Below are 25,251 nucleotides of genomic sequence, written 5' to 3'. Positions count from 1 at the left end.
TTCTTCTTCTTCTTCTTTTTTTTTTTAGAGGGAGAAGCAGCAGGAGAGGGAGAGAGAGAATCTTAAGCTGGCTCCATGCCCATAGTAGGGCTCAGACTCACAACTCTGAGATCATGACCTGAGCCTCCCAGCCACCCCTGCTGTTCTCTCTTCTTACTACATCTGATCTCTACCTGCCCTGTGATCTCTCATCCTTTGACCCTTCTGCATTCACTGGGTCCAACAGGCCCCTTCTGTTTTCTTTCTTTTCTTTTTTTTTAAGATTTTATTTATTTATCTGACAGAGTGATAGTGAGAGCAGGAACACAAGCAAAGGGAGTGGGAGAGGCAGAAGCAGGCTTCCCGCTGAGCAGGGAGCCTGATGTGGGGCTCGATCCCAGGACCCTGGGATCATGACCTGAGCCGAAGGCAGACGCTTAACGACTGAGCCACCCAGGCGCCCCGCCCCTTCTGTTTTCAACTGCCTTTCTTTCTAGTCTAGACATCCAGGTCAGGTATTTGAACCCTGCCTTCTCTGGCATCTTACAATACCTCTTCCCCTAGACATTACCTTCCTCTCCATTCCACATCCAAAGGATCATTCTCTTAACCAGTGAAGACCCTAAGGGGCAATGAACCAATAATCCTGATTTTAATATTATAATCATCAGCTCTAGAAAAATTATCCTCTGCGATGGGACTTAACACTGAAAGAATCTCTGGTCCTTGAAAGGGACCAAAGCAGGCATATCCCATTGGGCTTACTTTGTGCCTGAAATCTATGGTACTCTTACTGGATAATACACTCTAGGAATGGGCAGAGCAGGTGAAATAGGTCAGGCCACCTTTCGTTTTGTCTTATTTCCCAATTTCTGAAGTATGCAGAGAGGAGGGAGCTGGCATAGGAACCTAAAGAGGGAACAGCTTTTGAGGTCCCTTAAGGTGATAGTGTATAGGGCTACTGTGTTGGCATCTCGTCTCTTCCCAAAACTAGACTGGTGAGTAAAAACCCGCTCTGGATAGGGACTTGGAGGCAGCACTAGTCTTGACTGGAAACCTTGGCTTCCTCTAAACCTACACTGTGATAGCTCCTGACTAGCCTCAGGGATGCAGCTCGTTTACAATTGGCACCTAGGTTTCTGCCCCTGAAGGCTCTTGGACCTTCATGTATATAGCACAGGGAGCCAGCAGAGGGAGTTGTGGTCCCAGAACTTTCTTTAGAGCTTCTAATTTCTGATTTTGCAAGAGATCTTCCCTGGCACCATCAGAATCAAATCTCCCTTGCAATAAGAATTTAACTTGAGATATGCCTGCATTTGGTGCCAGACCCCTAGTGTGAGCAGATGGGGAAGTTCTGCATAGCTGTTTAAACTTGAAAGCCATAAGGAACTCTTGATTTCAAGGAAACGCCTGTTTACTGTGCAGATCCAAATCAAGCAACTCTTGAGAAATGGGAGTGCCTTCTTGACCTCGATCCTTATTGATCTTGGTATCAGTACCTCCAGTGACGTGTCCTGAGGGGCGGGAGAAAATTAACAACTGCCTTACACACCGGGAAAGAGAGGAAGCCTGACTGTTGTGGCAGAAAGTCCCCACTGGGGAGGCAGGGGTTGCGTGTTTGGGTAGCATTAAGCAGTGAGTGTCCTGTGGGAAGTTCAGTGCCTGGGTACAGAACCTTGCATCAGCTCCGATTTTGAATCAAAAGCAGAAGGTTTGAAGCGGGCCAGTAAGGGACTTGTCAGGCAGTTGACTAATGACCTTAATTTGAATAGAAAGCCTCTGTGAAAGGGGATGCAGCTTCTGCTAGATATTGTAAATTTCTGAATCACTAGGTTTGGTTCTGCTTTTGGGCACTGAAAAAACCCTGGCATTTCCAAACCAGCTTTCCCTTTTGCTTCAGGATATATATTTCCCAAGCCTGCACTATGGAGAAGTGGGACGGTAATGAAGGCACCTCAGCTTTTCACGTGCCTGAGTGGATGGTGAGTGCTTTGGTCACTTTGCTTTTCCTTCTGTTTCTTGGTAATGAGGCAACCATTTCCGACAGGTGACAGGGATCACCTGGGACAAGTCCCTACCAAGATCTGTGGTTGGGAGAACAGTTATTCCTCTAATTTCTGATGAGTTCCTGTGTCCTGGATCACCCCTGTTTCTTAATTGCAAGTGAAGCTGAGGAAGGTCTGAGAGCTGCCTGGCCAGAGTCGGCGTATTACCTGGTTGTCTGTGCTGGGCTGGAGTTCCCTACTACTGCTGGTCTACCTCATGGATTGTATTCTGTAATTGCTTCGCACTCTCTTTGCAAGCTGATGCTTAGTTTATTTCTCATGGGGGTAAAGAAAAAGAATAGTGGTGGGGGAGGGAAACTGAACTTATGGAAATGGTGGTCTCTCAAGTCTCTGAAAAGATGTAAGATATTTCTTGCCTACCTGCCCATTTTTTCCCTCCAGTCAAAACATTTCCCCAAATATGCTTTATATGTATTATTTCTAAGGGGCAGGAAGTATAGCTCTCTTGGTACTGTTCTTCAAAATGTCATATTTGCCTGATAGATATTTTTAATATTTTTAATATAATTTAAATATAAGGACTTGTTTGTTGATAAGAACTAGTACTTAAAACCTAGTATTTTAGATCCAGTTTTAACTTTTGATTTAAAAACAGCAACTATCCTCATGTTCCTGTCTGGTCTCTTCTAGGTTTAGCCTGATTTTTTTTTTTTTTTTAAAGATTTTATTTATTTATTTGAGAGAGAGAGCACATGAGAAGGGGGAGGGTCGGAGGGAGAAGCAGACTCCCTGCGGAGCAGGGAGCCCGATGCGGGACTCTATCCAGGGACTCCAGGATCATGACCTGAGCCGAAGGCAGTCGCTTAACCAACTGAGCCACCCAGGCGCCCGGTTTAGCCTGATTTCTTACAGTCTATACCAGTCTTATGTTTTTATATATATGTATATATGTATGTTTCCCTATGGAAAACTGGTTAGACTATTATATACAGCATATTCCAAGTTCTTTTCAGTGTTTATGGAATTATGGACTTAAATAATCATCTATACCATCTATACCAAGATTGAGTATATAGTAGGCCTGACAAAGGCCCAACTGAAGAGCCCACATTTCAACTCTCACTGTCACAACTATTGTTTATTATTTCTGTTGGGGTTATTGCTGTTGTTCTTGTTTCAGAACCTTGTGCTCAGTTTTAAAATGTTTGATGTAAAGAAATCCTATCCATTCATAGGCTTATTTCAAATAATGTAGTGTTTTAAAATTGTTAGAAAGGATTCACATAATAATTCTCATTGGATTGTAAGTTTGTTTTTGACTCTCCAGCCACTCACTAATACATAAGAATGGGGAGCAAGAATTTTGGTTTTCTTAGGGGAGGGACCACATTAAGATAGTAAACTTTGGTATTTCTTTCTTTTTTTTTTTTTTCTAAACTTTGGTACATTGATAAAGGAATATTACAGAAGAATTCCACAGAACATTAGTGAGTCAACTCAGAATCCATAAAAGTTTTATGGTAACTCTTACTCTCGTAATAGTCCTCACTGTTTTATCTGCTCAGCATGTGCTCTCCAGAGGAGCTCCTACTGAACCTTTACTACTTCTTTTTATTTATGGGAACAAGAAAACTGTCCTACAGGAGTTAGTGACTTGCTTAAGGGATATGCTCTAGGACTTCCCAACTTTTAGAAAACATTCTTTAGTAAAGCACAACTCTGCTTTGTTTTGAATATGGCATTCTCACTTAGAGATTTCTTTACCCTTCTCTCTCAAAAACCAGGAAAATACTTTTGATCAGCAGAAATTTTTTAACAACAGCAAGAAAGAGTAGGGTGGAGCTTGTCTTCATTAACTCAGTTTCTTCATCTATCTTTTCCTTGCCAAAGATTAACCTCTTGAGGCTTTCTTTCAGATACCACATAAGTCATTAATTTCTGACCTGGCCTAGAAGTGCTTCATTAGGCTTCTACTGATATCCACTTACCCAGCAAAGTGAGCCATCAAGGACCCTCTAGTGTATATTGCCTATAGATTTTACCTATGAAATATTAGAGCGCCTTTTAAACCCCAAGAGAAAACCCTGGAGCCATCTCCTATGTTGGGGGTCAAAATTTCAATTTAAGAAGGTTTTAACCAAATGTCTGACTCATGTTCCAGTTTATACATTAATGTAATTAAATTTCCACTGAGACCATCCTTGCCTCCAAAGGAAACATTACAAGGCTCTCAAACCTTCTTTCAAGAGGAAAATTTAGCAGAGGAGGTGCATTATAACATGTCTTTCTTGGTTAATGATCAACAGCAATAAGGGACTTGCATACTCCTTAGAGAACAGAACTCCAACCACACATAGCAGCTGACAGTACTCACATCTCTGATTCCCAGCAGGGAAATAAGCCAGGACAAAGTTTGAAGACTCCCCATCTTGAGAATTGATAAGGTAGACCTTCAAGTTAACATTCCATCAGTCACTGGAAAACTTCTGGAGCCTCTGCTCCTTAGCTGTTTTCATGTGAAGGATTTTTTAGCCTTGTTCAAGAATTTTATAGCTAAAAGATTGGGGAACATATCCTTTTAAAGACTCTCCTTATTAATGTTTTTACTTCCCTTGAGAAATCTTTAGTCTCTACTGGTAGGTGAAATACCTCCTCTTATGTGCATGGAGATCAGCAGTAACCTCTTTTTAAAGTTTTTACATTTTGATGTTTCCTCCTCCCATCCAAGCTGTCTGTAGTACTTGGTACTTTTCCATCGGAACTCTGATTGACTTTCCTGAGTACCTAGCCAGCTGGTTACCCAATTTTCTTTTGGCTAGAAATAATCTCTTTTATAGGTGAAGAATCTGTTCAGGCAACTCATTTAGCTTGGAAGAGATATGTGTCTAAGAATGCTTGAACCATGCCTACTTGGAAGTAAAAGAAAAATCTTTAAGGTATCTGGTAAATGGTGGTAGAGGTAGCTTGACTATAACTCTGGGTCTGGATTGACATGTAAAAGGAGAGACCCGTTTGAGAAACTGATGAAAACTATGGGCCCTCTACCCAGGAAATATACACATACACAGAATTTTGCATTCTATGTTGGGGGTGGATCTGGACATACATGAACTCTAGGTGAAGAACTTTTGACCTAAAAGAATAGAAATGTTAGTATTTTATACTTATGTATCATTATGTAGTTGCCAAAACCCTCTTATGTACATCATTTTTTAAATTTTCTCAGTGCACATTTGAGATAGGCAAAGGAGCTATTATCGTTCCCATTGTACAAATGAGGATTACCAGTGTTAAGTGCTGAAATGTTAAGAAATGGAGAGAGAGAGAGAGAAAACCACTGGTGATCATCCTTTGTAGTACAACTTTATGTGCTTGAAAAGGAATTGTTTTCTTTTGGCCTGATCCTCTTTAGGGTAAATAGATCTTCTGTCCTCCCCAAGAGTCCTGTTTTTCTTAATGTATTAACCATCTGTTCTTAACAGCCTTCAATTGTGAAAATCAGATTTAGACCCAGTTCTCTTTATATCCTGTGTTGGGTATAAAGAAATGATCACCTCATTCTATTCTCTGACCTTTCAAATAACCTTTTCTGCCTATAAATACGCCTCCGTGGTTGTAGTCACAGATAGGATAAAATGGTTGGCTCAGGAGAGAGTCAAGAGCATTAGGGCTGCTTTATTCATGCTTGGAGTAAGTGTTAGAGCAGTGTTTCTCTGAAGCGGAGTCTCCAGACCAGCAGCATTAAATCACCTGGGAGCTTGTTGAAAACGAAAAATCTTCAGCCCCACCCAGATTTACTAAATCAGAAACTCTGGGGATGGGGCTTAACAGTGCCTTTTAATAAGCCCTGTGGATGCTTTTGGTGTGCACCTAAAGTTTGAGAACTACTTTGTTAGATAAACTTGTTAAGTAGTAAGGCTTTTCCTGTCAGTAATAGTGTCCTTAAATGTCTTCTAGTTGGATTTGGTATAGATCTGCAGCTCCGTCAGGCTCAGGTCTAGTCAGTTAAGCCTTGGACCAACAAGTTCCCTTTCACCTGAGTGAAGAAAATCCAGAACCAGCTGAGAGTGTACTAGGAAGAGCAGAAGTTTAGTGATTCACTCTGCAAGCAGAAAAAGACTGATCTGTCTTATTTTGTGAAATTATGAGTAAGAGATCAGGATTGTCATGGGTGATAGTGAATCATATTTGAGTTCAGTTAATTTCGTTTTAATTTTTGGTAGTGACATTGGGCAAAGTTGCCAGTTGAAGAGCTGTTAGAGGGGCACCTGGGTGGCTCAGATGGTTAAGTGTCTGCCTTCAGCTCAGGTCATGATCCCAGGGTCCTGGGATTGAGCCCAGCGTGGGGCTCCTTGCTCAGGGGAGAGCCTGCTTTTCCCTCTCCCTCTGCCTGCTGTTCCCCCTGCTTGTGCACTCTCTCTCTCTCACTCTTTGTCAAATAAATAAATAAATAAATAGGTAAGAGCTGTAAGATTTCAAATTCTGTGAGTAGCCATTTCAGAATTGTTTGATCAGAGCCTCAAGATCATTTGGGCTGATATCATTTCTGAGATCCAATCTGATAAAAAAGTAAATTTAAAGCGTAATTTTATTATTATTTTTTAAAGTGTAATTTTAAATCATTTAAGGATAAATTAAGAGGAATGGGATGGGGCTAGTGTACCTAGGATTAGGACCAGGGGACTTTTTCATCTTCTGATTAATATAAGGTGTGGTGTAGTAGAAGGAACTTTAGCTCTGTCATAAACACAGGCTCCTGTTGCAGTCCCATTACTGACTTGCTGTGAGACCTCCAGCAAATAATTTGTTCTCTCAGGGCTGCCCTTCCCTAATTTGTCAGATGGGGATAATGATGCCTACTTTTAAGATTCTTGTACTGATTAATAGAAGTAACATATGCAGGGCTATGCATGCACAGTAGGAACTTAATAAATATTAGCCCTCCTCCCTTTATTCCATTCTTCCAGAGATCTTTTCTCTCAAAATAAAGATTATCCTAAAAAAAAAAAATCTACCATTTTATGTTCTTTCTTGTGCTCAACAAGCAGTCTCTCTTTTTTAAAGGAAGAATTCAAATCACATTCCCACCCCTGTCTCTGTAACATACGGTCGAATGTAGCTTTCCTATTCACTGGGTCCCTTCCCGAAATCAACAAATAAATAATGTGATTCTTTGACCTTTCATTTGACCCTTTATCTGATATATAACAAGGTCATTGTGATTCTGGGGACTCTGAGGAAATAGGAAGTTCTCCTTTGTAGTCATACTTCCCACGAAACACACAGTTTTTGAAAAACTTTGGAAAAAAACAGTCACTCACCACCTAATCAGCAACAATCTTGAGATGGGACTAGGAACGATATGTCAAAACCCATGTAAAAGATGCACAATTTAAAGCAACAGGCTGAGAATGTTGATTTCCTTGGTGACAAAGCTAAAACCAGTGTCCTCAGCCTGATGAACCCAAGAACACAGGCTGCCTCAGCATTTGGCACCATTTTTTTACCTTCTTAATAAATTCCCTCATTGTTTTAGTGACTCTGTAGTTAATTTTTTTCTAATGAGACTAGGTTAACTAAAATCATCTGACATGGAAAAGGAGGAGGTAAGGTTAAAAAAGAACCTAATTAGCAAGTTAATTATAGCAGGCAAAAAAGTGCACGGGTTATATAAATAAGCTATTGTTATGCGCATGCAAGTTGGGCCTTGTCAAGGGACTTGTTAGAGTTTAGAGGTCAGAGGATCCGTGTAATTAGGTGTTTAGGAAAAAAAAATAATAAAAGCAAAACAGCTACCAGAATTAGGAATGGTTGATGAGCCACTAACAGAAATGCCTTATTAAATTGGGCTCTACTGCTGGAGGGGTTGTTGGAGCTGCTTCAGGGATTCCAGGGAAGGGCAGCCCTCCCCCCCACGCCCCCAAAAAAAGCTAGCTGGAACCAGAGCCAACAGAATTGCTGATGAGGAAAGTTTAAAGGCCTAGCCACAAGGGTCCCTGGACCGGAGAGGTGGCTGTAGGGCTGGTAATGTCACTATGCTGGGCAGCAAGAAGAAATACATTGTCAATGGCAACTCTGGGATTAAAGCCCAGGTGAGGCTAAGCTCTTATTTAACCAGGCTTGCTGCCGCGATAGCCATTATTGTAATAGGCCCGCTGCTTTTTTCCCTCCTTTGCTGCTTTCGTCCCTGCTTCTGGCATAAGGTGAGCTGCCCCTCTCCTAACAGTCTCTTTCCCTCCCTTGCCTGTTGGAATTGGGCAGTTCTCTCTGAAATGGTAAAGGAGGGTTACCTTAAAGGACTCTGATTTCATACAAGGTGGAAAAGATAGGGGTAGAATGTACCAGAGTACCCCACCTGGGGTGGGTAGATGACTGTATTACGGGGTGAAGAATGTAATGCATTTAACGAGAATTGAGAATTGGGTATAGAGATGACCTACTTAAGCCATGTGTTCTGGTCAGTAAAAGATAAATATTTATTTCTTGGGAAAAGTGTATGTAACTAATTCTATATAAATGGTTATTCTCTTTTTAATATTCGTCTATCTTAAATTTGAGGTCAGTGTCTAATGAGTAAACAAGACTTAGAACCCTATGTTTCTGAGTGGAAAAAGCCAGCATAGCCTAGTCTTCTTTAGTGCCAAGACTTGGCGGGAGGAATTACTGTAAATGGAGAAAACTAGAGAAAAGAGAGCTCAGTTTAGGGAAACTGGGTTGAGAAGATGAGCAGCCAGATAGCTACACGGTTTAGTGTGATTGGGGTGAAGTGATGTGCACCCACCCACTCCTGATCCTACACATCTAGAGAAGAAGAGTGGCTGGCCCCCTCTAGTGGTGTGTGGGTGGGAGGGGGGTGCTGCATATCTGAGGCAGGGTTTATCTATTACTTTTTTTCCAAAGGAGGCGCTGCTGAAGTTAGTGACTCATCCTGGTCTTTGGAAAGTCAATTACTACTCCTTTTCCTAGATGGGCCTCTAGGGAAAAAAAAAATCATTGTCTTGAACAAGGGTGGTGAAATGAAAGCCAGAGTTTTCAGCTTGACTGCTATTCCCCTCCCCATCTTCTCACCCACCTTCCCCTGCTCAGCTTTTTTTGCCCTGAAAATTCTTTTAGCTTTAGATTTGGCTTATGCTGACCATATTTCCTTAATATTCAACCAAGTACAGACAGTGAAGCTAGAATAGGCTACTTCAGATTCATTGTTTCAGCATGTCATTGCCTACGGCGTGTCAGGCATTTGTGCCTGAGGATATAAGGGTGAATAAGTTGCACAGGTCCTGCCTTTATGAAGGATACAGGTAGATACTTCTATTCAGTGTGATAAGTGCTGTGCTAGGAGAAGTACATGGAAGTTCATGTATATCCCATGGGAGTGCATAGAAAGAGCACTGGATCTTTTTGAAATAAATTGCTACTTTAGCAAAATAGTCAATTTTGCCAATTTTTCACTTTGCAAAGAGCTTCTGATCCAATGAATTTTCCTATTACTGAAAACAATTTGCAAACTCTAAGGTACTAACACAGGCTTCATTTGTTGTTATAGCTATGAAAATGCTATGAATTCCCCTAAAAGGCATGCTAAGCTAATGCAGTTTGGCATTAGTCTCCTCGTCTCAATATTCAAATGACTCAGTAGTTGCCTCTGACTGCTGTCAGTTGCTGCTTTCATTCTGGTAGGCTGTGTGTGTTCTGCCCACCAAGGAACCATCTTTTTATCATGCAAGGTAGTTGTCAGATCTTTGATCTTTCCTGCCTCCATGCCACCTGGGATACAGAATAATCGAAGCAATTATACAAACATTCAACTAGAGAGAAAGAAAAAAATGTCATTTGTTGAATAAATTATATGACCTTTGATTTGTAAAATGCTGGAACCTCCAACAGTAGGAGAAAGGGATAAAATTATAAGAAAATTGTCAGATATTGGTCCAAAATGCAACCTCCATAGTATTGCTGTTTATACATAGTCCAGTCCTCTATCTACTCCTTCTACATCTGTTATGTTATAGTTAACAGATGATCAGTCTTGTGATTTTTAGGTGTTTTATGATACCACACATTAAAAATAATAAGTTAATAGTTTACTATAAGAACAGTGAACTGTAGGAGTGGGAGTCGGGAGTGGATTTATTTAATCTACGCTATGTTTCACAGTTTACATGTATTGTTTCATTTAACCCTAAAACTTGTGAGGTAAATACTTTTGTCTTTGCTGTATTTATGAGAAAGTGAGGATCACAAAAGCAACGCAACCAACATCACATAGCTAATGAGTGGCATAGGATTTGAATGCAGTTTCAGAAAGTTCTGAGTGGAAAGCCTTTTTTTTTTTTTTTATTATAACTGTCCCATTTCCTGAGAATTTTAAAATCTGAAGACAAGTCACTTTACCTTTCTGTACTTTGCAGTTTTCTCATCAAGATATGTGAATATTAGAATAAATAGTTTCAAAGATTCTTTCCAGCTTTAATTTTCAGCAAAACCATAGAAAGGAATATGACTCAACTTTCTAAAAATTCTTTTTTTTTTAAAGATTTTATTTATTTATTTGAAAGAGAATGAGAGAGAGAGAGCACATGAGAGTGTGGAGGGTCAGAGGGAGAAGCAGACTCCCCGCTGAGCAGGGAACCCAATGTGGGACTCCATCCCGGGACTCCAGGATCATGACCCGAGCCGAAGGCAGTCACTCAACCAACTGAGCCACCGAGGCGCCCTCCAAAAATTCATTTTAACCAGAACATCCCATTCTCCTTTTTTTGTCACAATTCTATTGTAAAAGTTATATAGCCATAGAGTTGATTAAAGATTTAAATTTTTTTTTTTAAAGATTTTATTTATTTGAGAGAGAGAATGAGAGAGAGAGCATGAGAGGGGTGAGGGTCAGAGAGAGAAGCAGACTCCCTGCTGAGCAGGGAGCCCGATGCGGGACTCGATCCTGGGACTCCAGGATCATGACCTGAGCTGAAGGCAGTTGCTTAACCAACTGAGCCACCCAGGTGCCCAAGATTTAAATTTGATAGAAATATAATGTGTAAAGAATGAAAAATCATTCTCTCCAAAAAGTCTTAACATTCCAAATATGGGTTGGTACAATTAGATCAACTGCAAAGGAAGGTTAAGATCCTATAATGCAAGCCTTCTGCTGCTGTCACAAAATGAAGGTTGTTTTCCTTTATATAACTAGAGTTCTTTTTCTTAGCAGATCCAATTTGCTGACCAGAAGCAAGAATTCAACAAACGTCCCACCAAAATTGGACGTCGCTCTCTGTCTCGTTCCATTTCTCAGTCATCTACTGACAGCTACAGCTCAGGTGAGTACTGAGCCGCTATGGACCCACCTGTGGATGCTAATTAAGTGTGTTCAGTGGACCCTCCTCTCTATTTAAGCACCATCAAACCTGTGCTTTGAAACAGACACTTTGATTCTCAGTCAAAATTTAGACCAAAATTCTAGATGGAATCTTTGGATTCCTTGAGGATTCGGAGTAGAGCCTAACAGAGATCTCTTCTTCCAATAAAGGTAGAAGAGGGTGATTAACAAACCTGATTTCTGATTTATTCAGAGGGTGGGCGTATGTAACTTATTGATGATGTTCATTGAACAGCGTGTATAAAGACTTACGTTGTTTTCCATTCTTTGAAAATAAAAGAGGAGTTCCCCATTCCTCCATTCAGAGCTTGCAGATTAATAGGGAAACCTTAAATGCATCAAGAAATAATGGAAACATTCAAGTGGGTCCTAGTTCCAGTCAGCCCTTTGCTTTCTCTTCTAAGCTGTGACATTGTATTGCTTGTCACTCCTTACTTCCTTTGTAGTGTCATTAATTCAAATACATGGGCTCTGCAGCTATCATTTAATGCCGGATGAGCTATTACCACATAGGACCCCTTAAAGGCATTGGCCATTTGTGCAGCAATGCCTACTATGTATCTGATCTAATATGGAGCTATTTTATTTTGCCCTTATGTTGGAATATAATAGGAAGCTGAATGTTTGCCCTAGTTATCTCTTCACATTATAAATAGTAATATTCTTCAGAAATTTTTCATCGTGACCTGAAATTTTGTTTGTTCTTCACACAAATAGGAAAGTAGTATTTGTTATATAAAGCTGTAGAAAGCTTGTTTGGGAAGCTATAACTTTTAGGTTGGGTGGATTATTATTTACACTTGTTACATTTCTCTTTTTACTCTCCCTTACCCCCATAACAGAGTGATGTAAATCCCTATGGATTTTGTGTAAAGATATGTGTAAAAATTGTGTACCTATCTTATTCTGCTGAAATAACCAGTGTTGAGAATTCATGAACCAATTAATATAACTCTGAAGCCATAATAATTGTGAAAATGTGAATTATAAAATGGTGTGTAACATTTTAGACTGTGAGTTTGTACATATTATTTAAAGATTGATACTAACCAGTAGCTATACCAAGTTTTAACGCCAGCTCAGTCTTCTCCCTCCACACTAGATCTACATTTCCAGTTGTGTCCCTGCAGAGAAAACCAATGCCTGCCTTCCTACTGAACCCTGATATTGTCAGGAGGGTACTTATAAAATATTTATTTACCTAGAAAGTGTGACTGATGCCCTTGTTTCTAAGTGAACACATATTTGCTTACTGTAGTTCATTGGTGAGTGATATCGACTGATGTCACCCTGGAAAACTTGGACCTTTTAGGTTGAGCTATCTGAAGTTGCCATTTTTATAGTAAAAAGTTGTCAACCTTCTATATCCATTTAAGGATATATCATTCAAGAGCATGGAGTCAAACCATTCTGGAAATAGAAAATAACTTAAGATCAATTATTCGGCTTCCCACTGGATGCTAGAATTACCTTGCTGGCATCCCTGACAAATGGCCATCTGGTTTCTTTGGGAGCATTCTAGATGATAGGGTGATTCTTGCTTTATCTAATTATTTAGCTGTGATAAGTTCTCATATAATCCCTGGAATTTAATGATTTTACATAGAAATTAAAAAATCACCATTTTCAGGGCATCCCACTGTCCTGGTTATCCTCATCTGGATAAATTCCGGATTAGGTGTCCTTTTAAAAATATGTCTATAGCTGTAATATTCCATTATGGTCTGAAATAATCTATAGGAAATAACACCTTATTTCCATAAACTCAGTGCTTTTAAAATGAAACCTAAGATGATGTTTGCTTCTTTTTTTTTTTAGATTTATTTATTTTAGAAAGAGAGTGGGGGGGAGGGGGGCAGAGGAAGAGGGAGAGAGAATCTCGAGCAGACTCCCCACTGAGCACAGAGCCCGATCTCTATGACCCCGAGATCATGACCTGAGCTGAAATCAAGAGCCGGATGCTTAACTGACTGAGCCACCCAGGCGCCCTGATGTTTGCTTCTTTTGAAGCTGTTTCATATACACCATTAGCTCGTTTTGTTTTTGTTTTTGTTTTTTTCACATGAACAATGGGCAAGCCCTGGAGTGGGAGTTAGGAGAGACCTACTTTCTAGGTTTTGATCCATGTGTGATTTGTTTGTCTGATCTTGGAAAACTCTTGCAGCCTGTGATGTTCATAAGAGAGTTGCAATGAGAAGTTCACAATGTTCACGATGAGAAGTTAATATGAGGTGATACAGAAAATGCTCCATATCTATCAAATGAAAAGCCAGGAATACGGAATTGACTTACAGCTTTCTAAATATAGGAAGATATGCAGATGTGTGTCAATAAAAACTTGGAACCCATTTTCAGCATACATTATCATTTAAGTGACTACAGAAAGTAGCATTGGAGAGCCCCAAGACTGATCCTTGGTTCTCCTCTCTGTTTATACTCTCCGCACATGAGTGCATGCAGCCTCATAGTTTTAAATACTATGTATTGACATTTGAGTCTCAGCTTTTATCTCCACCTCAAATCTCTCCTCTACACACTAGATCCATATATCCAACTGCCTGCTCAGTCCTTTCACTTGGATGTTTTATAGGCATCTCCCATGTCTTAAAAACTGAGCTCGTGAGTTCAAAGCTTGCCCCTCTTCAGTTTATTCACAGCACTACAGCCAGATTCATTCTCTTGAAATAAGTCAGGTCATATCAGTTCTCCCCTTCAAACCCTCCAATGCTTCCCAATCTCACTTGGAGTAAATGCTAAAGTTCTTTCTTTTTTTAAAGATTTTATTTATTTATTTGATAGAGAGAGAGCGAGAGAGGGAACACAAGCAAGGGGAGTGGGAGAGGGAGAAGCAGGCTTCCCGCGGAGCAGGGAGCCCAATATGGGGCTCGATCCCAGGACCCTGAGATCATGACCTGAGGACGCTTAACGACTGAGCCACCCAGGCGCCCTAAAGGCTAAAGTTCTTACAATGGCCTACACAGCCCTATACTATCCCATTACATTTCTAATCACATTGCTACGTTTCCAAACTTTCCTCCTCTTCCAGCTAAACATTTCACTCCAGCCATACTAGGCTTCTTACTGCTGTTTTGTTATTTCAAAACATGCCAGGCACTCTTCTGCTTTAAGTTCTTTGCATTTGCTGTTTCCTTTGCCTGGAGTGCTCTGAGATACCCTAGCTGGGTATCCTACTCCTTCAGTTCTTAACTAAAGATTACATTCTCAATTGAGGCCTATCCTGGCTATTCTCAAAATTGTACGAATACCCTACCCAACATTCCCTATCAAAGTTTCCTCCTTTATTTTTCTCCATGGCACTTATCATCATACAACATACTATGTATTTTACTAATTTATTATTGTTTGTCCCCTTACTTGAATAAGAGATCCATGAGAACAGAGATTTGTTTGTTTTGTACTGTTATATTGCCAGCATTTAGAAATGCTTGACACATAAAAGGTGCTTGATAAATAAATATTGGTGAAAGGTGTCCAGAGCCCTATACTTTATATCTTGTTGAGGTCTCTGATATACTGTATGTGAACAGCTAGAAGAATGTTTATGACATTTCAAAAAAAGGTACCTCCCTATCCAGAGTGTTTGTTTTGCTGAAGTTACCTGGAGATTTGGGTAGTCTATGGCCTATTCTCCCTGCCTAAAGATACTAGTGCTAAGTTTTGCTCAGCACCTTTCATTTAGAAGCCTCTACCAACCTTTCTCAACCAGGGTTCCTCATCACAGAAAAGAACTGGAGATGCTGTTTTCTCAGCTCTCCGAAGGATGGTTCATAACTAGTACCCTTCCAGATGGATGCTCCAAGACATCAGGACTTTGCAATCCAGGTTGAAAAGGGCTACATTAATTCCTAAAATTCCTGCATTGTTCCTGAAATTGTTTATAAGAAACAAACTTCTAAAAACTCTTTCCCTAGGCACAGAACCTCATAAAAACAAATGAAGAGACTTCTTCAAATTCAAATCATTCTCAGTGATATATTTCTGAAAAAGCTGTCTTTGCAGTGAGTTAATTAGTTAAAGATAAGAAAGGAAGGCTGAAGTCCCTTAGTTCGTAATTGGTTCTTATAAAACTTATGAAGTGTTTTCAGATTTTTCCAAATAACAAAGTTTTGTTTGTATTTTGATTGCTAACATAGCTTTTCACATATTTCTAGAGCATTATTCATCAATGAAATCTGCTGCACATTGACACACAGGTCCCTACTGTTATTTCCATTGCCAAATGAATAGATTGGGCCTAAGAGGAATTATCTGACTAAAATAGTCTAATAGGACTAATTCAACCGGGAGTCTGACTGCTTCTTCTCCTAGCAATAACCCACAATATCACAGCTGCTAGGAGGTAAGGCTTTATTAAGCTTGAGCCATAGAACATATGTATGCATGTTCTATGGGATAGATTATGGATTAGTGATTCAAGAGTTCTATTTTGATTCTGGGTTATCATGAAACAAGAGAACACCCCGTGGTAAAGTTATATTGTGCTTTATGTTACTTTTCTGACTGGAAATTGAACTTTTTTGTACTCTCATTTATTCATGAGATTTTTCTGGTGGTAGTTAGGGGAAAGAGAGAGAGCATGGGAGAGAGAGGATCCGTTATACTCCCTATTTTACAGTTGGATAAATTGAAAATTGGTCACAACCAATTAGAGGTAAAGCTAGAGCTCAGGCTGTACTTCAGTTGGCTATTGCCTTGATTCATCAGTTGTTCATTTTTAATTGAATTATAGCTCTGGGCTTCAGAATGTGACAACTGTAAACATTTCAGAAACTGCAAGCATGTGTATACGTATGTGTTGGGTTTTTCTAAATTTTCTTAGGAAAAAGCCTTTGATGCTATCTCAAATATTTTCATGAATGTGCTTTTTTTTTTTTAAGATTTTATTTATTTATTTGACAGAGAGAGAGACAGTGAGAGCAGGACCACAAGCAGGGGGAGCGGGAGAGGGAGAAGCAGGCTTCCCGCCGAGCAGGGAGCCCGATGCGGGGCTCGATCCCAGGACGCTGGGACCATGACCCGAGCCGAAGGCAGACGCTTAACGACCGAGCCACCCAGGCGCCCCATGACATTTGTTTTTTGAACCCACACTTATTTCTGTCACTATATTTAAAGTAGCACATTCATGGGGCGCCTGGGTGGCTCGGTCGTTAAGCGTCTGCCTTCGGCTCGGGTCATGGTCCCAGCGTCCTGGGATCGAGCCCCGCATCGGGCTCCCTGCTCGGCGGGAAGCCTGCTTCTCCCTCTCCCGCTCCCCCTGCTTGTGGTCCTGCTCTCACTGTCTCTCTCTCTGTCAAATAAATAAATAAAATCTTAAAAAAAAAAAACAAATGTCATGCTAGTTCAGGAATAATCTTTCCACTGTGTTTGCAGAAAAAGCACTCTATTGGTCTGGGTCTGTCAGCCACTTTGCATTCACATATTAGTACAATCTAGACAACTGATACTTTTGTTTCTCACCTGATTAACAGGTCTGCACAAAGGACTCTGAAAACAAATCCATTGTGGCTCAAATAAAAACATTGATTGAACGAACTATAACCAGTTGACTACTATGAAAAAAGTAAAATACTGTATTTGGGGAGTTTTTTTAGAGTAGGGAGGTGGTACAATAATTTCTTCTTGAGAGAGAAGAAAACAACTCAAGCCAAAAATTGGAGTGCTTCTCCTAAGAGGAAATTTTGGGGGTTATTTTTGTTGTTGTTGTTGTTTGTGTGTTTTTTTACCCTGACTCATCCTTAGAAGCTAGAGAGGCATAGGAGAGGAATGCTATTCTGGGTAGAGTTTGGACTCCAGTCTCAACCTTTTTCATCATTGCCAACCAGCCACCTGCTGCTTGGTTAGATTAGTAGATCACAGAGGTAGAAAAAAAAGAAACTGCTAAATAATATTGTATGCATGTCATTCCTTTCCCATTCAAAATCCTGACGCTGAGTAAGAACCTTTAAAAATGTTACATCTGCTATCGAATGAAAAATACTTGCAAAAGCCAACAGTAATATCAGGTGTCATTTATTGAGTACTTAATTACTTTATACCCAGCATTGCACTAAGCACTATACTTACATTATCTTATTTAATCTTCTCAACAACTTGACTCTGAAAGTTATGTCTTCCTATCATACAGTCAGCTTCATAGCACATATTACAACCATAGGAAAAGAAAAACTCCAATTAATTTTGTAACTAGTTATTTCCTGTCTGACTTACCTATTAGACTGAAAACTCCATGAAGATACAGACAATCCATATTTGTTCTGTATACCCAGCACTTAACACTCTGCCTGGTATACAGTGGACACAAAATAAAAATTTATTGAATGAACAACTGAATGTCTGAATGACTGGATTCATGAACAAATTAATAATTCTATTAATCAGGTTCTGGACCACCTTTTATATACCCAGAAACAGAGACTGAGATTTCAAAGCCTGTCTGACTCCAGAACACATAACCACTCTATTTAAATGGCCATTGGAGAACATAGAAATCATCCTGCCTCTAAGAAAAGATTTGAAATTTTGGGGTATTCTGAATGTAAACACTTTCTTCAAAAGTAATTATGCTATAAATTATGATCAAGATTAGGGATGGCCATTATCTTTCTTCCCTCAGGTGGTAGAAGCATGGTTCCCCTAAGCCTCCAACACATAAGCTATTTCTGAGTATTGATTAGTGAAATAGATGACTGCCTGGGAAGCAGTTTCTGGGCTCTGTTGCCAAAGGTACTTTGAACTCTCGCTCACCCTAGGAGGGAGAACCACAGACTTTTTATACAGATTAGTTCCTTTCAAGAACAAAAGTCCTTTTGGGGATTTACTAATTCCCTCACCTCCCTTGGTGCCTATGTTCATTCTTCTTGCCTCGTGTTAGGACTTTGCTCTAGGGCACTTTTCCAGCTCCAAGAGAGACACTCGGGCCCCTGCTGCCCAAACATTTTGTAGTGCCATGCCCGATTAACTGGGCAAGGTCAGACTTGCCTTTTACAGCCCTCCCAGATATAGATCCTTTGCTAAGAAATCCCAGAAATGCCTTAATTCTCTGGATGTAAGTAGATCAGAGCACCATAGACCTTAGGAGCTCTGAATGTTTGCAGCTTTTCCCCTTGAAAGTGATGGAAGTACTTCTTATCCCATTGAGAGATATGTAATGCCTTATAGACAGAGCTTTATATCCCCCAACTTCTCCTCCCCCTCAAAAATACAAAAACAAACAAACAAGAAACAAAACCAAAAAACCCACAGCAAACCTTGAGGACTACTTAGGAAGAAACTATCCTCTGGGGGCGCCTGGGTGGCTCAGTTGGTTGAGCGACTGCCTTCGGCTCAGGTCATGATCCTGGAGTCCCGGGATCGAGTCCCGCATCGGGCTTCCTGCTTGGCAGGGAGTCTGCTTCTCCCTCTGACCCTCCTCCCTCTCATGCTCTCTGTCTCAAATAAATAAATAAAATCTTAAAAAAAAAAAAAAAAAAAAAAAAAAAAAAAAAAAGAAACTATCCTCTGAAACTTAAACATAAATCATGGAAGGAAATTAAATCATCCAGCAAATGATTAGCAACTACAGAATTGTATGAAGACTGAAAAGACCTCAGCTAAACGTGTGAGTAGAAGAAGTTGCCTGTTACCCACAATCAAAATCTGAGACCCTCCACCTTCTAGCATATATTGCTAAATGGATTAATCATCAGAACATTTTAGTATACCAAAGAAGGATTTATCCACTTCTTTGGGAACCTAAAATGCCTATTGCCAGACCCACTGAGGCCAGCAAGAAGGGAGAGCACACTGAATACTTCATTGTCAATATTTAATTGGGTCTGCAGGCATAGTTCAGCCTCATCAGAGCCAGTCTTAAAAAGAAAGCTCTGTTATGTCAGACAAACACTTTTTGTGTGGTTCTTAATTACTTTCCCATGGGCTTCTTGTTCACTAGGTCTTATCTGTTTAGTGATTGTACTAAAACACAAATTACAACAGGCATCTAAGCAGCAGACAAAGAAGGGTAGCTTGGATCCGAGAAACCCGTAGGTTAATGACCATGATCTCGCATGAAGAACTTTAACCTATTGCTACCATGGTGTAACCTCTCTCTTTTTGCATATTCCAGGAGCTCTCATGTTCTGAAGATGGTTAGCCCTAGATTCCAAGTTAATGCTATCCAGGGGTATTATCTTTGGCAACCTTTCTCCACTTCCTCTTTCTGATTTAGGGCTAGCACTTTCCACAGGAGCTGATTGAGCCAGCTCCACGGTGCCATTTTAGGTGCCTACCATTTAGGTGTACGTCTGTGTGGTGGTGGTTGACTAGAGAAGCCTCAGTTCACTCCATGGTTTGGTATTTTAGAGGAAGCCATTTTTTTCCCTGAGGGTTTTTTATTCTGTCATTTCAGCGGCTTCCTATACAGATAGCTCTGATGATGAGACCTCTCCCAGGGATAAGCAGCAAAAGAACTCTAAGGGGAGCAGTGACTTCTGTGTCAAGAACATCAAACAGGCAGAGTTTGGACGAAGAGAAATTGAAATTGCTGAACAAGGTAAAGAAAGTCAGCACTTTTTCCTTCTCAAGTTGCCTCTGTCTTTTTGTCCATGTTAATCCCTTTTTATGTCCTGGGGTCTAGTAGCTGGTGAAATTTAAGTGTGGTTTTACAGAATACTTATTACAAAAGAAATCTGAACTTAGGACACACTGTAGGGAGGGAGTGAACTCTGGTGGGTCTAGAAGGAACTCCTATACCAGGAAAAGGGAAAGAGAGTGGATAAGGAGGACTGGGATACAAGGCATCCGAACTCTAGAACATTTGCCTCTGAAAGTCTCTTAGAATGAAAAATCAGGTTCAATGTCTTGATCTCTTGAGAAGCCCAATCTAACAGAACCTGATCAGGGGAAGAGTCTTCTCTCAAGAGAATAAGTTCTTCTGTTTATTCTTTCTCTCTCATTCCCTCCTCTCTAATAGTGCTGTGTATGTATTGTGCCTTTTCAGAAATGCCTGCACTGATGGCTTTGAGGAAGAGAGCTCAAGGAGAAAAACCTTTGGCTGGAGCCAAAATTGTGGGTTGCACACACATCACTGCTCAGACTGCTGTGAGTCCTTTTTCCTTCTCCACATAATAATAGTCGATAATAGCCACCAGCTATTGAGTGCTTGCTACCTGCTAAGCAGCAGGTTAAGAGCAAGTGTTAGTTCATTAATCCTCCTAATGGCCAGGTAAAGCAGGTATTCCTGTTTCTATTTTACAGATGAGGAAGCTGAGGCTCCGAGTGTTTAAGTAGTTTGTCCAAGGTTATATAGCTAGTAAAATCATAGAATCCAGACTTGAACTTCAATATATCTGAGTCCCAAGTTTATGCTTTCTCTGTGCTGTGCTGCTTTCCCCTTATCTTCCCTTCCAGTGTCATTTCTATAAGGCAGCTCTCTTCGGCTGCTTTCAGCTGCAAGTGAGAGAAAACCTGATCCAACCTGGCTCATACATAAAGGAATTTATTATATTGCATAGCTAGGAGTCCAGAGGTAAGGGGCACTTGCGGGATCTCAGGGCTCTAATCTCATCTGTCTGTGATTTTTCTTGGAGCTGCCTTGTCACTTGCTTACTTCATCCTCAGGTTCATAGCAAGATGATTACAGCTCTTTGAGCCATCACAAATTGATGTGGAAAGTAGGGATCATTTCTTCTTCTCCCCCAAGAGCAAGAAAACCTTTCCCAGAAGTCCTCCAGGATATTCCATCATGTGTTGTCGAACTGGGTCACATGCCCATGGCCCACCAGTCCTGCTGAGAGGACTGGTGTTACCATGATTGATTTAGAATGGCGATTCTCACCCCTATCAGATTCAGTGTCTCCTTTTCATAAAAAATACTTTTTCAACGCCCCATATTATCTTAGAATGAAATTCAAATATAACATACCTCGGTACATATTTTTTTTAATTAATATAAAATCTTAACTGAAATATGAAGGAAGAATAAAAGAAATTTATAATGAAATAATGTGTGTTTCAATATGTAAATGCTTGGGCACAAGCATAGTGAAATACTCAGGTACTTGTACTTCCTCATAACATTAGTTGAATGAGAATGCCACAAATGTAGATAGAAATGTGTTACTGGTTCTAGAGCATCAGAGTGCATTGCCAAATTATATGATTTTCTGAATCATATTACAATAAACTATAAACAACTTTTTAAATTTCTAAACAACAAAGAGTATGTGTTTTCTATTAATTTACACACAATAATAATAATTATTATTTTGTATTAAAACTACAAAAATATTTTTTGTTAACGTGTAAAGTAGAATAAGATTCTAAACTTAGATCATTATAAATCGGTTCTCACACATGTGAACTTTCATTGGAACATTTGAAAACTGTACTAAATGTGGCGTGGCTTTTGTTGTAAGAGACTGTCCTGTACTTTCAAAATGTCAAAACCTTTGGTCCTGATCACTAAATGCCAAGAGCATTCCCCTCCCAATTACTGTGACAACCAAAAATGCCCCTGCAGTTTTCCAGAGCTCTCTGTTGAGAACCACTGACTCAGAGCCATCATCAAAGATGTAAGAGATATTGAATTGACAACCATTATGAGACCACTACAGGAAATTGATGTATTGAGAATTGGTCTGAAATCTTTTGTGTGATTTTTAAGACTCAGGTCATCTGTATGGTTAAATCAACTTTCAGAAGATTATCTCCTGAAGCATAACACTTATTTATATGGCCACATTCCTGATTAAGTACAGCAGAGAGTCCTTAAGACCCAGACAGCTAATGTTAACATCTTTACCATGAGACTTCCGGATTACATGTTCTCTGAGGGAAAAAAATACCTCGACTGCCCAAAATTAATATAATAAATTGAAAAGCTGTCTCTTTTTGGAGCTACAGACTAATGAATCGAGGCAGAAACTCTCTTGGAATCTTTTTTGGGCTTCCCCAGTCAGGGACATGAGACTTAAGTGTGGTGGCTTAAAATAGTAAGTGCTTCTGTACTGTCTCATGTTGCTAAATTATATCTAGTTTCTTTTTTACCCCCTGGCTCACCAAACATTACCACCTTTCAAGTTCCCTTTTATTTTCTCTTGAATGGAGTAATCAAAATTAGTTTACCAATTTTAATATTATTTCGTTGTTTCCTCCCCCATGTTTTTTCTTTTTTCTTTAAAAAAATAATTACAAAGGAATTTTGCTTTGTTTTTAATCTCAATTTTCTTTTTCTGATTACAAAAGTGGTTCATATTCATTTTATAATACTCAATCATTACCACAATCATTAGCATAAAAGGCAGTCTCCTATAATCCCATGTTCCAGAACTAGCTATCATAGTTAATGATTTCCCATCCATGTTTCTAATTGACTTGGATCTATTTATATTTTTTAGGCGTGTTTCCATAGTTCCTTCTAATAACCAGATTCCTTTGTTACTCTCTCTAAACAGTGATGATTGAAAGTCAGGTTAAACCAGCTTCTAAACTCTGTCCTCCTTCCACTCCTACCTGCCTACCTTCACTCCTGCTTGAGCCCTAACAGCCAGCAGTCTTGACTTAGAAATCTTTGAACAGTTGTTATATTCTTGGCCCCAATCACTTTTCTCTTCTAGTTAATTTATATTGCTCTGTAGGTAAGTCTCAGTATCCCTCTTTTGTTTGACAAATTCAAGAATCCTAGCTATAGGAATTCAGAATTTCTTTAAGGTGAAAAATAAAATGAGAGGGAAAAAAACGGGATCAAGTATTGAAAGGTAGTATAGACTGGAAATTAAGACATATGAGTAGTTCTGCTATTAACTTACTACGTGGCCTTGGACAAATTACTTTAGGGGGTTAGCCTAAATTAGTGGAGTTGTTTGCAAGTTTTTTTTTTTTTTAATTAGAACATAATTAGAATTTTTATTTAGCATAGAAATATTAGAAAATAGAAGTTTTATAACATGAAAAGTACCAGTACTCAGAGTTAACTACTGGGCGCCTGGGTGGCTCAGTCATTAAGCATCTGCCTTCAGCTCAGGTCATGATCCCAGGGTCCTGGGATCGAGCCCCACATCGGGCCCCCTGCTCCGCGGGAAGTCTGCTTCTCCCTCTCCCACTCCCCCTGCTTGTGTTCCCTCTCTCACTGTGTCTCCGTCAAATAAATAAATAAAATCTTAAAAAAAAAAAAAAAAAAGTAAGTCAGGTTCTGGGGGCACCTGGGTGGCTCAGTCGGTTAAGCGTCTGCCTTTGGCTCAAGTCATGATCCCCAGGGTTCTGGAATCGAGCCCCATGATGGGCTCCCTGCTCAGCAGGGAGTCTCCTTCTCTCCCTCTGCTGCTCCCCCTGCTTGTGCTTTTTCTCACTCTCTCTCCTGCTCTCTGCCAAATAAATAAAACTCTTAAAAAAAAAAAGTAAGGATCAAATCGGTGGAATAAATTTTTTTAAATAATTTTTAGGGGCACCTGGGTGGCTCAGTTGTTAAGTGTCTGCCTTCGGCTTAGGTCATGATCCCAGGGTCCTGGGATTGAGCCCCAGTTGGGCTCCCTGCTCAGCGGGGAGCCTCCTTCTCTCTTCCCCTTTCCCCCATACTCTCTCTCTCTCTCAAGTAAATAAGATCTTTAAAAAAAAAAAATTAAAATTAAAAAAATAATATTTTTAAAATTTGAAATAAACACAGATTTATAGATAAGTTGCAAGTATTGTACCAATCACTTTTTTCTTAGCCATTTGAGAGTAAGTTGCCAACTTGATGCTCCTTCACCCACAAATACTTTAGTGCATATTTTCTTTTTTCTTTTTTTTTTAAGATTTTATTTATTTGACAGAGAGAGAGACAGTGAGAGAGGGAACACAAGTAGGGGAAGTGGGAGAGGGAGAAGCAGGCTCCCCGTTGAGCAGGGAGATGATGCGGGGCTTGATCCCAGGACCCTGGGATCATGACCTGAGCCGAAGGCAGACGCTTAACAACTGAGGCACCCAGGTGCCCCAGTGCATGTTTTTTACAAACAAGAAGATTCACTCATTCACCAGTACAGCTGTTCAAAATCAGGAAATTAACATTGACTTATATTATCATCTAATCCTCAGACTTCATGTATCTCATTAATTGTCATCCCCTTTTAGTCTCCTTTAGTCTGGAACAGTTCATCAGTCTTTCTTTGACTTTCATGACCTTGACACTTTTGAAAATTATAAATGAATTATTCTGTAGAATGTGCTCAATTCCACTTTTCCTGATGCTTCCTCATTATTAAATTCGGGCCATGCGTTTTTAGTAAGAAATGATGCTGCATTTTTTTCATTGAATCCAATCAGGTGGCATGTTGATTTAGATTTGATTTATCATTTGTCAAAATGATGTTCATTTTGATCCTTTGCTTGAGGTAGTGTCTGCTAGACTTTTTCACTGTAGAAGTTATTTTCCCGCTTTGTAATTAAAAAGTATTTCGTGAGGTAGTAATATGAAGCTATGTAAATATCCTATTCTTCATCAAGCTTTCAAATTTATTCATTTATTTACTTACTTTTATTTGCATGAATCATTGTTTCCTATTTTATTTAATGGATTATAATCCATTACTATCACTATTTATCATGATGCTCAAATTATTCCAAACTTGTCCTGAGGGACCCCCTTCCATCTTGCTTTTGACATATCCTTTTCATTCTTTGAGCACTTCCTTGCTTCTGGTATATGATTATCTAAGCTTATCTTGTACATTCTCTGCTCTAACCTGGAATCAGCCATTTCTCCAAGGAGCCTGGTTCCTTTTAATGGATCTGGACACTGCTGTGTTCTTTGCTATTAGACTATCATTGTTCCTGGGTTCTCTTTAATTTCTTATTTTGGAAAATAATTGCCTGCTAACTCTTCATATATTTCTTATGCCTTCTTCTCTCCTCATCCTTCAA

General features: G+C 39.7%; 1 protein-coding gene across 8 annotated transcripts in view; it reads left to right on the top strand.

The window, feature by feature from the left end:
- The window catches only part of AHCYL2 (adenosylhomocysteinase like 2), a 164,836-nt gene that overhangs the window by 109,281 nt on the left and 30,304 nt on the right, over positions 1-25,251 (top strand). For 4 of the 8 annotated variants that reach the window (XM_064574966.1, XM_064574967.1, XM_064574964.1 and 1 more), the window contains 3 exons: positions 11,185-11,296; positions 19,763-19,906; positions 20,354-20,454. In XM_064574966.1, the coding sequence (XP_064431036.1) occupies positions 11,185-11,296; positions 19,763-19,906; positions 20,354-20,454 (357 nt within the window). Of the gene's footprint in view, positions 1-1,879; positions 1,962-11,184; positions 11,297-19,762; positions 19,907-20,353; positions 20,455-25,251 lie in introns of all 8 variants that reach the window. The other 4 variants (XM_064574965.1, XM_064574969.1, XM_045864292.3 and 1 more) reach the window with 3 other exon arrangements.

Source organism: Mirounga angustirostris, unplaced genomic scaffold (genome assembly GCF_029215605.1).
Source record: "Mirounga angustirostris isolate CCGP_5_RB_7025 unplaced genomic scaffold, mMirAng1.0.hap1 SCAF_12, whole genome shotgun sequence".
Taxonomy (NCBI): Eukaryota; Metazoa; Chordata; class Mammalia; order Carnivora; family Phocidae; genus Mirounga; species Mirounga angustirostris.
This window is presented reverse-complemented; position numbering and strand designations above follow the sequence as displayed.